Source organism: Salmo trutta, chromosome 14 (assembly GCF_901001165.1).
Source record: "Salmo trutta chromosome 14, fSalTru1.1, whole genome shotgun sequence".
In the NCBI taxonomy this organism is placed as follows: domain Eukaryota; kingdom Metazoa; phylum Chordata; class Actinopteri; order Salmoniformes; family Salmonidae; genus Salmo; species Salmo trutta.
In genome coordinates this window covers 33659902-33676403 of record NC_042970.1, presented here as the reverse complement: position 1 = coordinate 33676403, position 16502 = coordinate 33659902, and the positions used below count along the sequence as shown (strand labels likewise).

At 41.2% G+C, this 16502-nt stretch overlaps 2 protein-coding genes across 4 annotated transcripts in view; both read right to left on the bottom strand.

Annotated features, from left to right (window-relative positions):
• Positions 1-13789, bottom strand: part of tex264a (testis expressed 264, ER-phagy receptor a) — a 175145-nt gene extending 161356 nt beyond the window's left edge. Inside the window, exon 1 of the mRNA XM_029775422.1 lies at positions 12666-13789. Coding sequence (XP_029631282.1) covers positions 12666-12923 — 258 coding nt within the window. The 5' untranslated portion in view covers positions 12924-13789. The remainder of the gene's footprint in view (positions 1-12665) is intronic.
• Positions 13790-14033: 244 nt separating this feature from the next.
• Positions 14034-16502, bottom strand: part of fancd2 (FA complementation group D2) — a 26947-nt gene continuing 24478 nt past the window's right edge. For all 3 annotated transcript variants that reach the window (XM_029775420.1, XM_029775418.1, XM_029775419.1), the window contains exons 42-44: positions 16332-16478; positions 15416-15514; positions 14034-14424 (exon numbers count right to left, since the gene is read on the bottom strand). In XM_029775420.1, the coding sequence (XP_029631280.1) occupies positions 14332-14424; positions 15416-15514; positions 16332-16478 (339 nt within the window). In that variant the 3' untranslated portion in view covers positions 14034-14331. The remainder of the gene's footprint in view (positions 14425-15415; positions 15515-16331; positions 16479-16502) is intronic.

Here is a 16502-nt window from a genome sequence, read left to right as displayed (position 1 = left end):
ACTTTTCAAATCAATGGTTTTTGTTTGGCATACTTTTAAAAGTGGAAAATCAGAGTCTCGGCGTCATCCTGTTACCAAAAACCCACATATGGGCAATTCTTCAGTAACAGAATGAAAAGACACTAGGCAATGTTTCTTAAATTTACAGATTGCAAAACTAAATATAAAATATTGATATTAGTTGGCAGGGGTCTTCAATTCAACATGATTTTGTTTTGATGTAGCCTATTTCTAAACCCTTGACTAAAACTGACTTTCTGCTAGAATTTATTTTTTTATAAAACTTTTTTTTTTTTAAACTTCCCATCCGTTTGACCAGAAATCAAAACCTTTGCTTATTCCTAATTCTTAGGATGAAAAATGTATATACAGTGGCTATAATTCTTTCACATTTTGTTGAGTGACAAAGTGGAATTTAAATGGATATAGTTGATTTTTACCATAGAAATTTTACAAATGTTAACAAATGAATACAAATGTAATAACAATATAGTGCTTGCAAAAGTATTCACCCTTTTGTTTAGGCAAGCCTAAATAAGTTCAGGAGTAACATTTGGCTTAACGACATAAGTTGCATGGACTCACTGTGTGAAATAACAGGGGTTGACATGAGTTTTGAATGACTATTGAGAATTAAATGCAGAGCTATCAAATGTACGTAATCACACCCGAGTCAATACTTTGTAGAAGCACCTTTGACGGCGATTACTGCTGTGAGTCTTTTTTGGTAAGTCTCTAAGAGCTTTGCACACCTCGATTTTACAATATTTGCCCATCATTCTTTTTAAGATTCTTCAAGTTGATTGTCTAGCAATGATAAACAGTCATTTTCAAGTATTGTCATAGATTTAAGCCAAAACAGGAACTGTAACTAGGCCACTCAGGAACATTCAATGTGTTTTGGTAAGCAACTCCAGTGTAGATTTGGCCTTGTGTTTTAGGTTACTGTCCAGCTGAAAGGGGAATTCATCTCCCACTGTCTTTGGGAAAGCAGACAACCAGGTTATCCTCTAGGATTTTGCCTGTGCTTATAGCTATATTCCCTTTTACCCTAAAAAAAAAAAAAAACTCACTAGTCCTTGCCAATGACAAGCATACCCATAACATGATGCAGCCACCCCCATGCTTGAAAATATGAAGCGTGATACTCAGTGATGTGTTGTATTTGCCCAAAACAAACGCTTTGTAGTCAGGACAGAAAGTATATTTCTTTGCCACATTTATTGCAGTATTACTTAAGTGGCATGTTGCAAACAGGATGCATGTTACTCCTGATCTTATTTAAGCTTGCCATAACAAAGGGGTTGAATACTTATTGACTAAAGACATTTCAGCTTTTAACATTTTTAAATTTATAAAATTATTTTCTAAAACAACATTCCACTGACATTATGGGATAATGTGTGACACAAAATCTAAATATATAAAAAATGTTCACTTCGAGCTGTAAAACAACAAAATGTGGAAAAAGTAAAAAGGGGTATGAATAGTTTTTGAAGGCACTCTACAACATCTGTACCGTCCCTCTGTAAAGTATTGAATTTCAAGTACAGATTCAACTACAAAGACCAGGTAGCTTTTCCAAACCCCATAAAGAAGCACAATGATTGGTAGATGGTTAACAATGACAACTCAGACATTGAATCTCTCTTCAAGCATGGTCAAGTTAAGAATCATATTGTGGATGATGTATTAAACCATCCAGGCACAAAGATACAGTCGTCCTTCTGAACTGAGCAGCAGGACAGGAAGGTAAATGCTCAGGGATGTCACCATGAGGCCATTGGGGATTTTAAAACAGCTACAAAGTTCAATGGTTGTGAAGGAAGAAAACTGAAGATGGATCAACAACATTCAAGTTACTCCACAATAATGACCTAAATGACAGAGTGAAAATAAGAATACAAAATATTCCAAAAACATGCATCCTGTATGTAGCAAGGCACTAAAGTAATACTTTAAATAAATACAGCAAATGAATAAACATTTTGGCTTCAATGCAAAGCCTGTGTTTGGGGCAAATCCCGCTTGAAATGTTCCAAAAGGCACCTAAAAGACTCTCAGACCATGAGAAACAAGATTCTCTGGTCTGATGAAACCAAGATTTAGCTCTTTGGTCGGAATATCAAGCATCATGTCTGGAGGAAACCTGGCACCATCCCTATGATGAAACATGGTGGTGGCAGCATCATGCTGTGGGGAAGGTTTTCAGCAGCTAGTCAGAATCGAGGCAAAGATCAACGGAGCAAAGTAGAGAGATCCTTGATGAAAACCTGCTTCAGAGCGCTCAGAACCTGGGGTGAAGGTTCACCTTCCAACAGGAGAACGACCCTAAGCACACAGCCAAGACAACGCAGGAGTGGCTTCGGGACAAGTCTCTGAATGTCCTTGAGTGGCCCAGCCAGAGCATGGACTTGAACCCGAACAGATCAGGAGAGACCTGAAAACAGCTGTGCAGCAACGCGCCCCATCCAACCTGACAGAGCTTGAGAGGAATGTGCAGAGAGGAATGGAAGAAACTCCAAATACAGGTGCGCCAAGCTTGTAGCGTCATACCCAAGAAGACTCAATGCTGTAATTGCTGCCAAAGGTGCTTAAACAAAGTACTGAGCAAAGGGTCTGAATACTTTTTTTTTATAAAAAATTCTAAAACCGGTTTTTGCTTTGTCATTATAGGGGGGGACATAATACATTTTGGAATAAGGCTGTAACGTAAAACAAAATGAGGAAAAAGTCAAAGGGTCTGAGTACTTTCCAAAGGCACTGTAGATACTTTAACTTTTTTGGCTAGGTAGCGTTAGCTAGTGCTGTGCCAAAACTCTGGTATTTTTCATCCTATAACTTGTTCTCCATCTTCTTTTCAAATGAGGTAACATGTTTACAGTACTTTTATTTCCATGACTGATGAAAATACATTTTTTTCATGCTCTCTCGTCTCTGTAGCAGACAAAGGTATCAATATTTTTGGAAAATATCGAAGTTTACATACACTTAGGTTGGAGTCATTAAAACTCGTTTTTCAATCACTCCACAATTTCCTTGTTAACAAACTATAGTTCTGGCATGTCGGTAAGGACATCTACTTTGTGCATGACATGTCATTTTTCCAACAATTGTTTACACAGATTATTTCACTGTATCACAATTCCAGTGGGTCAGAAGTTTACATACACTAAGTTGACTGTGCCTTTAAACAGCTTGGAAAATTCCAGAAAATGATGTCATAGGTTTAGAAGCTTCTGATAGGCTAATTGACATCATTTGAGTCAATTGGATGTGTACCTGTGGCTGTATTTCAAGGCCTACCTTCAAACTCAGTTCCTCTTTGTTTGACATCATGGGAAAATCAAAAGAAATCAGCAAAGACCTCAGAAAATAAATTTCAGACCTCCACAAGTCTGGTTTATCCTTGGGAGCAATTTCCAAACGCCTGAAGGTACCACGTTCATCTGCACAAACAATAGTACGCAAGTATAAACACCATGGGACCACACAGCCGTCAAACCCCTCAGGAAGGAGATGCGTTCTGTCTCCTAGAGATGAATGTACTTTGGTGTGAAAAGTACAAATCAATCCCAGAACAACAGCAAAGGACCTTGTGAAGATGCTGGAGGAAATAGGTATAAAAGTATCTATATCCACAGTAAAACAAGTCCTATATCGACATAACCTTAAAGGCAAGGAAGAAGCCACTGCTCCAAAACAAAGCCAGACTACGGTTTGCAATTGCACATGGGGACAAAGATCGTACTTTTTTGGAGAAATGTCCTCTGGTCTGATGAAACAAAAATAGAACTATTTGGCCATAATGACCATCGTTATGTTCGGAGGAAACAGGGGCTTGCAAGCCGAAGAACACCATCCCAATCATGAAGCACGGGGGTGGCAGCATCATGCTGTGGGGGTGCTTTGCTGCAGGAGGGACTGGTGCACTTCACAAAATAGATGGCATCATGAGGGAGGAAAATTATGTGGATATATTGAAGCAACATCACAAGACATCAGTCAGGAAGTTAAAGCTTGGTCGCAAATGGGTCTTCCAAATGGACAATGACCCCAAGCATACTTCCAAAGTTGTGGCAAAACGGCTTAAGGACAACAAAGTCAAGGTATTGGAGTGGCCATCAAAGCCCTGACCTCAATCCTATAGAACATTTATGGGCAGAACTGAAAAAGTGTGTGCGAGCAAGGAGGCCTACAAACCTGACTCAGTTACACCAGCTGTCAGGAGGAATGGGCCAATATTCACCCAACTTATTGTGGGACGCTTGTGGAAGGCTACCTGAAGCGTTTGACCCAAGTTAAACTATTTAAAGGCAATGTACCAAATACTAATTGATTTGTAAACTTCTGACCCACTGGGAATGTGATGAAAGAAAATAAAGCTGAAATAAAATCACTCCCTCTACTATTATTCTTACATTTCACATTCTTAAAATAAAGGGGTGATCCTAACTGACCTAAGACAGGGAATATTTACTAGGATTAAATGTCTAGAATTGTGAAAAAATGTATTTTGGCTAAGGTGTATGTAAACTTCCGACTTCAACTGTAAGTATTGTGATTATATCATATTGTGAGGTCCTGGCAATTTCCAGCCTTAGTGGCTGCATCATGGTATGGGTATGCGTGACATCGGTAAGGACTGGGGAGTTTCAGAATAAAAAGAAACAGGATGGAGCTAAGCACAGGCAAAATCCTAGAGGAAAACTTGCTTCAGTCTGCTTTACACCAGATACTGGGAGAGGAATTCAAATTTCAACAGGACAAAAACCTACAACACAAGGCCAAATATACACTGGTGTTGCTTACCGAGAAGACAGTGAATGTTTCTGAGTGGCCAAGTTAGTTTTGACATAAATCTGCTTGAAAATCTTTGGCAAGAATTGATATGTCTAGCCATGATCCCCAACACCTGGACAGAGCTTGAAGAATTTTAAAGCAAATATTGAACAATCCAGGTGTGCAAAGCTCTTAGAGACTTACCCAAGGAGACTCACAGCGGTAATCGCTGCCAAAAAAGTGTTTCTAACATGTACTGACTTAGGTGGGTGAATGCTTATGTAACAAAGGTATGTGTTATTTTTCTTCCACTTTGACAGTGTTTTGCGTAGATGAACAACAAAACATGTACAGTGGAAAGAAAAGGTATGTGAACCCTTTAGAATTACCTGGATTTCTGCATTAATTGGTCATAAAATTCGATCTGATCTCCATCTAAGTCACAACAGACAAACACAGTCAGCTTAAACTAATAACAATTATAATTTTTCATGTCTTTATTGAACACACCGTGTAAACATTCACAGTGCAGTTTGGAAAAGTATGTGAACCCTTGGATTTAATAACAGGTTGACCCTGCTTTGGCAGCAATAACCTCAACCCAACGTTTTCTGTAGTTGCAGATCAGACCTGCACAACGGAGGAAGGAATTTGACCATTCCTCTTTACAAAACTGTTTCAGTTCCACAATATTCTTGGGATGTCTTGAACCGCTCTCGAGGTCATGCCACAGCATCTCATATCAGGTTGAGGTCAGGATTGACTGGGCCCCTCCAGAATGCGTATTTTCTTCTGTTCAAGCCATTCTGTTGTTGATTTACTTTTGGGTTGCTGTCCTGTTGCACTTCATTTGGCAGACAGCCTTACATTCTCCTGCAAAATGTCTTGATAAACTTGGGGATTCATTTTTCCGTCGATGATAGCAAGCACCAAACCATGATGCTCCCTCCACCATAGTTTACAGTTGGGATGATGTTTTGATGTTGGTGTGCTGTGCCTTTTTTTCTCCACACATAGTGTTGTGTGTTCCTTCCAAAAAACTCAACTGTAGTTTCATCTGTATACATAATATTTTGCCAGTTGCGCTGTAGAACATCCAGGTGCTCTTTTGCAAACTTCAGACATATAGCAATATTTTTTGGGGGGACAGTAGTGATTTCTTCCATGGTGTCCTCCATTGAACACCCTTCTTGTTTAGTGTTTTACGTATTGTAGACTCGTCAACAAAGATGTTAGCATCTTCCAGAGATTTCTGTAAGTCTTTAGCTGACACTCTAGGATTCTTCTTAACCTCATTGAGCATTCTGCGCTGTGCTCTTGCAGTCATCTTTGCAGGACGGCCACTCCTAGGGAGAGTAGCAACAGTGCTGAAATTTCTCGATTTATAGACAATTTGTCTTACCGTGGACTAGGGATCCACATTTTGGGGAATGTTCAGAAGTGGAAACTTTCCATGGGAATTAATATTAATACCATTTAAATGTAGATGTTTTTTGCATTGGATATATACTGCTCAAAAAAATAAAGGGAACACTTAAACAACACATCCTAGATCTGAATGAAAGAAATAATCTTATCAATTACTTTTTTCTTTACATAGTTGAATGTGCTGACAACAAAATCACACAAAAATAATCAATGGAAATCCAATTTATCAACCCATGGAGGTCTGGATTTGGAGTCACACTCAAAATTAAAGTGGAAAAACACACTACAGGCTAATCCAACTTTGATGTAATGTCCTTAAAACAAGTCAAAATGAGGCTCAGTAGTGTGTGTGGCCTTCACGTGCCTGTATTACCTCCCTACAACGCCTGGGCATGCTCCTGATGAGGTGGCGGATGGTCTCCTGAGGGATTTCCTCCCAGACCTGGACTAAAGCATCCGCCAACTCCTGGACAGTCTGTGGTGCAATGTGGCGTTGGTGGCTGGAGCGAGACATGATGTCCCAGATGTGCTCAATTGGATTCAGGTCTGGGGAACGGGCGGGCCAGTCCATAGCATCAATGCCTTCCTCTTGCAGGAACTGCTGACACACTCCAGCCACATGAGGTCTAGCATTGTCTTGCATTAGGAGGAACCCAGGGCCAACCACACCAGCATATGGTCTCACAAGGGGTCTGAGGATCTCATCTCGGTACCTAATGGCAGTCAGGCTACCTCTGGCGAGCACATGGAGGGCTGTGCGGCCCCCCAAAGAAATGCCACCCCACACCATGACTGACCCACCGCCAAACCGGTCATGCTGGAGGATGTTGCAGGCAGCAGAACGTTCTCCACGGCGTCTCCAGACTCTGTCACGTGCTCAGTGTGAACCTGCTTGCATCTGTGAAGAGCACAGGGCGCCAGTGGCAAATTTGCCAATCTTGGTGTTCTCTGGCAAATGCCAAACGTCCTGCACGGTGTTGGGCTGTAAGCACAACCCCCACCTGTGGACGTCGGGCCCTCATACCACCCTCATGGAGTCTGTTTCTGACCGTTTGAGCAGACACATGCACATGTGGCCAGCTAGAGGTCATTTTGCAGTAGCAGTCCTGCTGCTGGGTTGTTGCCCTCCTACGGCCTCCTCCACGTCTCCTGATGTACTGGCCTGTCTCCTGGTAGCGCCTCCATGCTCTGGACACTACGCTGACAGACACAGCAAACCTTCTTGCCACAGCTCGCATTGATGTGCCATCCTGGATGAGCTGCACTACCTGAGCCACTTGTGTGGGTTGTAGACTCCGTCTCATGCTACCACTAGAGTGAAAGCACCGCCAGCATTCAAAAGTGACCAAAACATCAGCCAGGAAGCATAGGAACTGAGAAGAGGTCTGTGGTCCACACCTGCAGAACCACTCCTTTATTGGGGGTGTCTTGCTAATTGCCTATAATTTCCACCTGTTGTCTATTCCATTTGCACAACAGCATGTGAAATGTATTGTCAATCAGTGTTGCTTCCTAAGTGGACAGTTTGATTTTACAGAAGTGTGATTGACTTGGAGTTACATTGTGTTGTTTAAGTGTTCCCTTTATTTTTTTGAGCAGTGTATTTACTATATCATATGGAGACAGAAACATAAACCTTTTGCCTTATCATAAGTAGACATAATTGCAAATGATTAAATCATTCCAATAGAATAAAAAAAAACGATTTAGTTACGAATTGAACTTTAATTAAATGAGTTGAATCGTCACAAGGGATGATTAAACTGAACAACAAAAGGGAGTATTGAATGATCCCCAATGATCCATCGCATCTCAAAAAAACATTTTGAACATACATCTGTAAAATGATGTAAAAAGTTTGGGTTGTCTTCCTCTCAGGCTTCCATGTCTTCTCCCTGGACCTCCTCAATGTCCATCTCTTTAACATCAGACCCTGAGGCCTCATCTTCACTGTCACTTTCCAATCTTGTTGAGAATGGCTCGTTGTCAGCCTCAGAAAGCCTCAAATTTGCCCGGATGGCCACCAATTTTTCAACCCTTGTATTGGTCAGCCTGTTGCATGCTTTGGTGTGTGTGTTCCCAAACAACGACCAGTTGCGCTCTGAGGCAGCTGATGTAAGTGGGATTTGGAAGATTGAGGCAACAAGAGAAAGAGCCTCAGATCCACTAAGTCCCTTCCCCCAGGTGGCTGATGAGATATGTTGGCACGACTGCCATATTGTATCTTCATCCCAAAGCCCTTGCTTGGAAGTGTACTTCGACAGACTGCCAAGAACCTTGTCCTCATCCAGGCCAAGGTGGCGAGACATGGTTGTGATGACAGCATAGGCCTTGTTGATCTCTGCACCAGACAGGATGCTCTTGCCAGCATATTTGGAGTCGAACATGTACGCTGTGGCATGTATGGGCTTCAGGCAGAAGTCTTCACGCTTTTTGATGTATTTCAGAACTGCAGTTTCCTCTGCTTGGAGCAACAGTGAAGTGGGCAGGGCAGTACAGATATCTTCTCTTACATCTGCAAGCAGAGTTTGAACATCAGACAGGATGGCATTGTCTCCCTCAATCCATGCAACGGCTACTGCTATAGGTTTCAGTCTGCTTACCACTCCCTCCCAAAATACATCATCCAGGAGGATCCTCTTGATGGGGCTGTCCATATCGGCAGACTGTGATATGGCCATTTCTTGGAGAGACTCCTTCCCCTCCAGGAGACTGTCAAACATGATGACAACACCACCCCAACGGGTGTTGTTGGGCAGCTTCAATGTGGTGCTCTTATTATTCTCACTTTGCTTGGTGAGGTAGAATGCTGCTATAACTTGATGACCCTTCACATACCTAACCATTTCCGTGGCTCTCTTGTAGAGTGTATCCATTGTTTTCAGTGTCATGATGTCCTTGAGGAGCAGATTCAATGCATTGGCTGTGCTGCTCATGGGTGTGATGTGAGGGTAAGACTCCTCCACTTTAGACTAAGCAGCCTTCAGGTTTGCAGCATTACCTGTAACCAGTGGAAATACCTTCTACGGTCAAAAGGCGATTGATGACTGCTTTCAGCTCATCTGCAATGTAGAGACCGGTGTGTCTGTTTTCCCTTGTGTCTATGCTCTTGTAGAATACTGGTTGAGGGGTGAAGATCATGTAGTTAATTATTCCTTGCCCACCAACATTCGACCACCCATCAGAGATGATTGCAATAGTCTGCTTTCTCTATGATTTCCTTGACCTTCACTTGAACTCTGTTGAACTCTGCATCCAGCAAATGAGTAGAATGAGTAGAAGCATGTCTGGTTGGAGGGATGTATGCTGGGCAAATAACATTCAGAAATCTCTTCCAAGACACATTGCCTGTGAGCATCAGAGGTGAACCAGATGCATACACAGCTCGTGTAAGATATTCATCAGCATTTCTCTGACTACGTTCCTCCATTGAGTCAAAAAAAAATTAGATTTTACGAGGACCATGAGCTGTTGCTATAGATAAGGTGTCTGATTCATAATTTTCACCTCGAATAGAAGTAGAGGGACTTTTGTCAGGAGGCTGCTTGTTGTGAGCGCTGAGGGAACTTTATGCACTTGGCCAGATGATTCTGCATCTTTGTTGCATTCTTCACATATGATTTGGCACAGTATTTGCAAATGTACACAGCTTTTCCTTCTACATTAGCTGCAGTGAAATGTCTCCACACATCAGATAGTGCCCGTTGACACTTTCGTGTAAAGATTTTTGAAAAATTAGTAACAAAAAAAATGTATAATACAATTTTATGTAAAGATACATAGTTAAGCAGTTAGATTAAACAAATCCGTTGTAAGATAAATGGTTTTAAAATGAAACATGTATGGAAACAGGTGAATTAACATTCTAGTTAGCAGGCTCAAGCGAGCTAAAACCCACATGGTAGCAAAAACTAACTAGCAGAAATTGTTAAGTTAGAAATTATTTAAACACACTTTGCTGAAGGCTACTATTTACTAATTAACAAAAAAAATAATGTATGTCATAAAATATATTCACCCCACCCAGTATTGTAATCAAAACTTACCAGAAAGCATGTAGTCCTTGGCTCAGACAGTGTAGTAATGTGGCCTCAACAGCATCTTATTAGTGTTCAAGCTCTTGAGAATCAGCTGTACATGTGATGGAAGAGTGCAATGCACATGTGATGGAAGAATGCACTGTGCATGCAGAGGGTTGCAATTCCATTGAATTGAGGATAGTTTAACCAAAATATGCCACAAGACCTAGAATTGCCTTGTGTATCCCACAAAAAAGGTTCACTGTTATAAACTAACTTTCTGGAAATTTACTGGAAAGTTTCCAACACTTTGCAACTCTACTATGGACTGACTTACAGAGATACTTTTGTAATCCTTTCCAGCTTTATGCAGGACAACAATTCTTAATTGTAGGTCTTCTGAGATCTCTTTTGTTCTAGGCATGGTTCACATCAGGCAATGCTGCTTGTGAATAGCAAACTCAAATTTTGTGAGTGTTTTTTATAGGGCAGGGCAGTTCTAACCAAAATCTCCAATCTCGTCTCATTGATTGGACTCCAGGTTAGTTGACTCCTGACTCCAATTAGCTTTTGGAAAAGTCATTATCCCAGGGGTTCACATACCTTTTCCAACCTACACTGTGAATGTTTAAATGATGTATTCAATATAGACAAGAAAAATACAATCATTTGTGTGTTATTAGTTTAAGCACACTGTGTTTGTCTATTGTTGTGACTGTAAGAATATGTTGAAGATAAATACACAACACAGAGACAGAGTACGAGAGGTCAAGAGGACTAGAACTAACGATCAATGGAAAGTGTTTTTTTTTCTGTAATTGGGTCATATTGATCAATGTTTCAGAGACATGGGAGGAATATGTCTTCTGAAATAGGATACTTGTTATTTGGCTAGTTTTATTGCAAGGAATTCTAATTGGTCAACCACAGGCTAGGTCTGGGTTATAAAACTACACGCTGTCCCTTTGTTCTGTGGAGCGAACCACAGTTGAGAACCACTGGAGAGCATCACTGAGGACAGGGGAGAATGACCATCTACCTCCCCGTAGGATTTGTCCTCTTTGAATAAACCCATTTTCCTCCACCTGATTTTTTTTGGAGTTTGTGTTATTGAAGAATAGCAACTTATGCTAACATGACGTAGATGAACATCAGATCAAATGTATGCAGTAATCCAGGTCATTCCAAAGGGTTCACATACTTTTTATTGCCACTGTACAATAAATAAATTCATTTCAAATCGCACTTTGTAACGCAACAAAATGTGGAAAATCCAAGGGGGTTGAATAGGCTACTTATGATACTCACTGTATACTTTAATTTCTCAAAGATATACTCATCTTTCATTTGACACCCAATTTGACATGCTCCTATGAACTTCACATGTTGCTTCACATGTTGCTGGGCATTCCCATGTGCTCATGGGAATGCCCAGCACTCAAACGTCAGCGGCTGACAAAACACAATATCACTATCCTATCCAAACAGTTTCTCTCTCTGCTACACCAGCAGCACAAAGCAATTCCCAAACCACAATATATGCAACAAAACCCACCCAAACACACTAATTATATGCCTACACTGGGCCGTGTGCATCTCAGGTACAGGGTTGTCTTGCAGGAATTTCACATCACAAACTTATCAACCTTTTGCATCGGTATCAATATTTTGCATCTGTAGCCGTCTGCTCCTATTACCACTGGGTCACGAGTGTATCCAGACCATCCCATTGGCAACCCAGCCTGGGTATCATTAGTTGAGATTTCAGTAAACATCTAGCTCTAACAGGCAGCTGTTGTGTGGCTACCACATCTTTTTGACTAAACACCTGACCTTATGGGAGGAGTGAAGGAATGAGAAACACACAGCTGAATGGTGATCTATTTATAGGTGGTGCTTTACAGTACAGGACAGGTATACTGAAAAGAGAAACAAGGACATGACCAAGGATACTCCACAAACTATTGCTGTGTAAAGTCACTAAAACAGACACTGGCCTGGACTAGTTACTACACTCAAGCCAGTTTCTTCTCACAGCCAATGTGTCAGAATAAATTACCCTCAAGCTCTATAAGAGAGTGAACAGAATTGCATTCATACTGCAGTCAGGTTTAGTACTAGACTATATTTAGCATAATGGCATAAATTCTGTTTTTTCATCTGACTCCTGGGAGGATTTGCCCATACGGTCTGGTTGCCATGTTTTAGTCAATTGCATGCTAATGCCAAAGTAAACTGGAACCACAGAAGGGGGGAAATCATCAGCTGTGCAACGTGGCATTGGACAGCTGACTTTATTCATGCTCCCAAATCAGAATTACATTCAGCTCTCTTGATTCAAGCTTTGTTCCTTTGAAAAGAGCTGAGAAATACATCTGAAAGTGAAAACAGTTTGATTATTCTCTCACACGTCAGCATGCCGTTCAGGTGTCTTACCTCTGTGGAGTCATCGTAGGACACACGGATGGTATTGAGCTTTGGCCCAATGCTGACAGTCTCGGTGAAGGCAGCACCACAGTCTTTATAAGGTCCCTTGTGAAGTTTGTAAGCAATGGTAACGTTTTTGATAGGAGGCGACCCTGTCTTGATATTAACCTCAGTGAACAGCCCAGAGTACACAATAGCTGCCACCACTGTTACAATCAAACACAATATAAGAAACACTATCAGAGCTAAAATAATAGAGTCAGACATTGTCACCACTAACGCTGCTGCCACTGATGCAACTCAACCCTTTCCCAGTGAAACGTTCCGTTCTGACAATGTCAAGCCCTATGAAGTGTAAAGAGCCTCCTTGCTTGGGAAGCACGAGTTTGCGGACGGTCTACAAACCGAAACGTCATGAATCAGTTATTCACGATATTATTAAAATAAAATGCATATGAATTGCTTGTGATGTAAAAATAACTTGTTTGCGTTTGTAAGATTTTTGGTGATAAGTGAAGGTAACTGCGTTCCCGCGATGCTGGCCGAATAGCTAAACAAGTCAACGTTCATTTCCCTGAACACAACATGCTTCCCGGATAAACCATCTAGCCTCGTATGAAGGGGTGTCCCTTTTTGATAAAGCGCGACATTTTGTTTAGCTTTAATCATAAAAACAATTACATTAGTGTATTATTGTGTCAATTATTTGTACACTAGCAATTGCCTTGTTGGCTATTCCAGGTGATATTCTTTTAAAATAGCTCGAATAAATTGGCACGAAACTATACCACCGCATCCTCTTGCACTCTATGGTGTGGAAACGGTGTATGTTCCCTGAACAAGGAGCTAGGTACATTACTTACTAGTTTCACCCAATCAAGCTTGTCAGACTGTAAACAAGACTAACTTGTATTTGAATGATACAGTAAATCACACTGTATCAGTTGATCCAGCATCTAGGGACCCAGTTCATAAACAAAATGTTAGTATGTCTACATTTTTTCTGTCAAAAATGCTAAAGGCACTTTCATGTTTACAAACATTGAGGGGATTCAATTAAGCTGACCTGGGCACACAGGTAGGCTTAGTTAGTACAGGGTGAAAAATGTATCGGATTCATTTTGGAACCCGCTGCCTCCAGGCATGAAAAAGCAAAAAACAAAAGTAATGTATATTAAGCACGCGGAGTAATGAGTAAGATTCTTTGTTTTCCCATCCAAAAGTGATTGCTTTTGATAAAAACGCTTTATCTGCCTTCCCAATGAAGATCAGTTTGACAATTCAAACATATATGCAACTTAATATTAGGAAGTTGTTCATGTTTTTTTACACTCAGTGTATCTTAAAAGGTAAATCAAACATCACTGAACAGCTTTCTGCAACATCAGAATTTTATAACATACATTATCTCAGTCTCAAACCTTAGTGTCTGAATCAGTTCAGCACTCCCTAATGCTGTTTGCAGCATTTATAACATTCACTAACATAGTGACCCCTCCTTCCCCAGTAATCCCCTAATAGTCTATTTTCTCAATGGCAGTAAGGCACTAGGAATCCCTTCTTTGTCCTCCCTGACCTATTCCTATCTGAGGGGGCAAAGGGATATGGGTTATGCAAGGTTAGAGTCTGTTGACACCAGGAGGTCACAGAGATGACGGTATTCCTCCACGTTGTCCTAATCATCCGAGTCATCTGTGACTTCATCATCGTCCCCCTCTGCCTTGCGGATGCCTTTCTTCTTCTTCCCATCGGAGTCACTTTCATGAGCCTAAAAGAAACAGTAAAAATTCTAAATCTCGTGATTCTGCCACAGCAGGGCTTTGGCCTGGAAAACATCAACCCTTGCAAGCAGATTAAGCTAGGGAAGTACCTCTGTGTGATAAACAAACAGAGCAGTGTTTTAAAGGGTTACTGTACAACAGTGTTAACCAAATCCAGTCCTACCCCCAAAAGCACACTTTATTGTTGTAGCCTTGTACTAGCACACCTGACTCAACTGGTCTACGAATCAATGAGTTGAGTTTGTCTGGGGCTAAAAAGAAGAAAAAAATATATATATATTTCTAAGTGTTGGGGGTACTCGAGGACTGGACTTGGGAAACACTGCTGTACAGCAAATCTCCCAACTAACAGCAGGGCTCAGTGCTCCTGAACGTGCCTCACTGTTGTTTCCTAGATCTTGCCAGTAATAATTAACCAGGAACAGAAACAATACAACTTATCTTAACAGCCCAGTGTTCCACACACAGCTTCCCATTTCCCTATCAGCTGCCTGTAAACCTCAATGTTACATAAGGATGCATAGTCACTTTACTCCTACCTACATGTACAAATCACCTTGACTAACCTGTACCCCTGCACATTGACTCGGTGCCTGTACCCCCTGTATATAGCCTCGTTATTGTTATTGTGTTACTTTTTACTTTATTTAGTAAATATTTCCTTAACTCCATTTCTTGAACTGCATTGTTGGTTAAGGGTTTGTAAGCAAGCATTTCACGGTAAGGTCTACACCTGTTTTATTTGGCGCATGTGACAAATAAAATTTGATTTGAGGATCCTCTACAAATCTACCTATTCTTGGGATTGCAATAGACAGAAAGCTTGCAGAAAATGAAAGGTTAAAAAACAGCTTTCGTCTCTTTTTTAATGGGAATTTAGAACATTGATACTTCTTTGATTGAAACACAAAGATAAATGTAATTGCTAAAATAATTTAACTCAATACAGTAGCTATAAAAGTCAATTATGGCCAGTACCTCATCCTCTGACTGCTCCTGAGGAAGCGGGGAGCCTGCCTCCTCCTCCTCCTCCTCTTCATCACTGCCCTGTGAGCGCTGAGTGAGGATCTCTTCACCCTGCAACACAAAGGAACACGGCAAAATGTGAAGAATAGCCTTAGATGAGCTATAAAACAGTACATTTCTCTCTCTTCCCCATGGCAAAATGTGTAATTGCAGGAAATTAGCTTTAAAACTGCAAAATTCTATTAGACTCATGACAAAATGTATAGAATAGCATAAAACTGCACATTTTCTCTCTGCCCCATGTCAAAACATAGGTGCTGCCTCTACTCCACTCAGCCCATAGACAGCCACAGTCTATTCGCGCCCCTTCCCCACTAATTTCAGTCAGAGGATTGGCCAGTCAGAGGATTGGCCTCCATTCTCATTGGGTCAGAGCACTGTCCATCTAGCTCAGATTGAAGAAGAAAATATGGTGCGTTCGTTCTGGTTTTCCACATTGTCTAGAATAATTTTGGTGCTGGCAGGCTAAAACGAACACACCAAAACAGTACCAAGTCGTCTGCACTTCTTTCATTAGAAGGAAAACTTTCAGAATGACAGAGTGGATGCTGAGAGAATACGGTCTGGGACCAAACTCGGGAGTCTTTGTCCATGGTATGTTCACACTAAATTATTATATTTCAACATAAGGTAAGCAACTATAATAAAACTCACTCTTCATCTTTTGTGTCTTAATATTTCCCTTGAAATAACTTCATTAATTACTTATCCTTTCACTGTTTTAAAGTGTCAAAAGAAATATTACAGGGAAGGACCCCCGTGTACAATTTGTCCCCCGCAATATCTATACCACAATTTCACCCTTGACACACACACACACACACGATAAGACCCCTCTCAGTGCAGCAGCCAGTGGCCCATCCAGTACCTTGAGGTCTCTGTTCTTGAGGTTACCCAGCCAGAAGGCCTCCTGACAGTGGTTGAGGGTGAGCATGGCCTTCACTCTGTACACAAACTGCTCCAGGCTCTTCTTCAGGGCTGGCACGTGGTTGGTCAAGATGGTGTCCTGGCGGATCTGGGAAACAACACCACAGGTCGC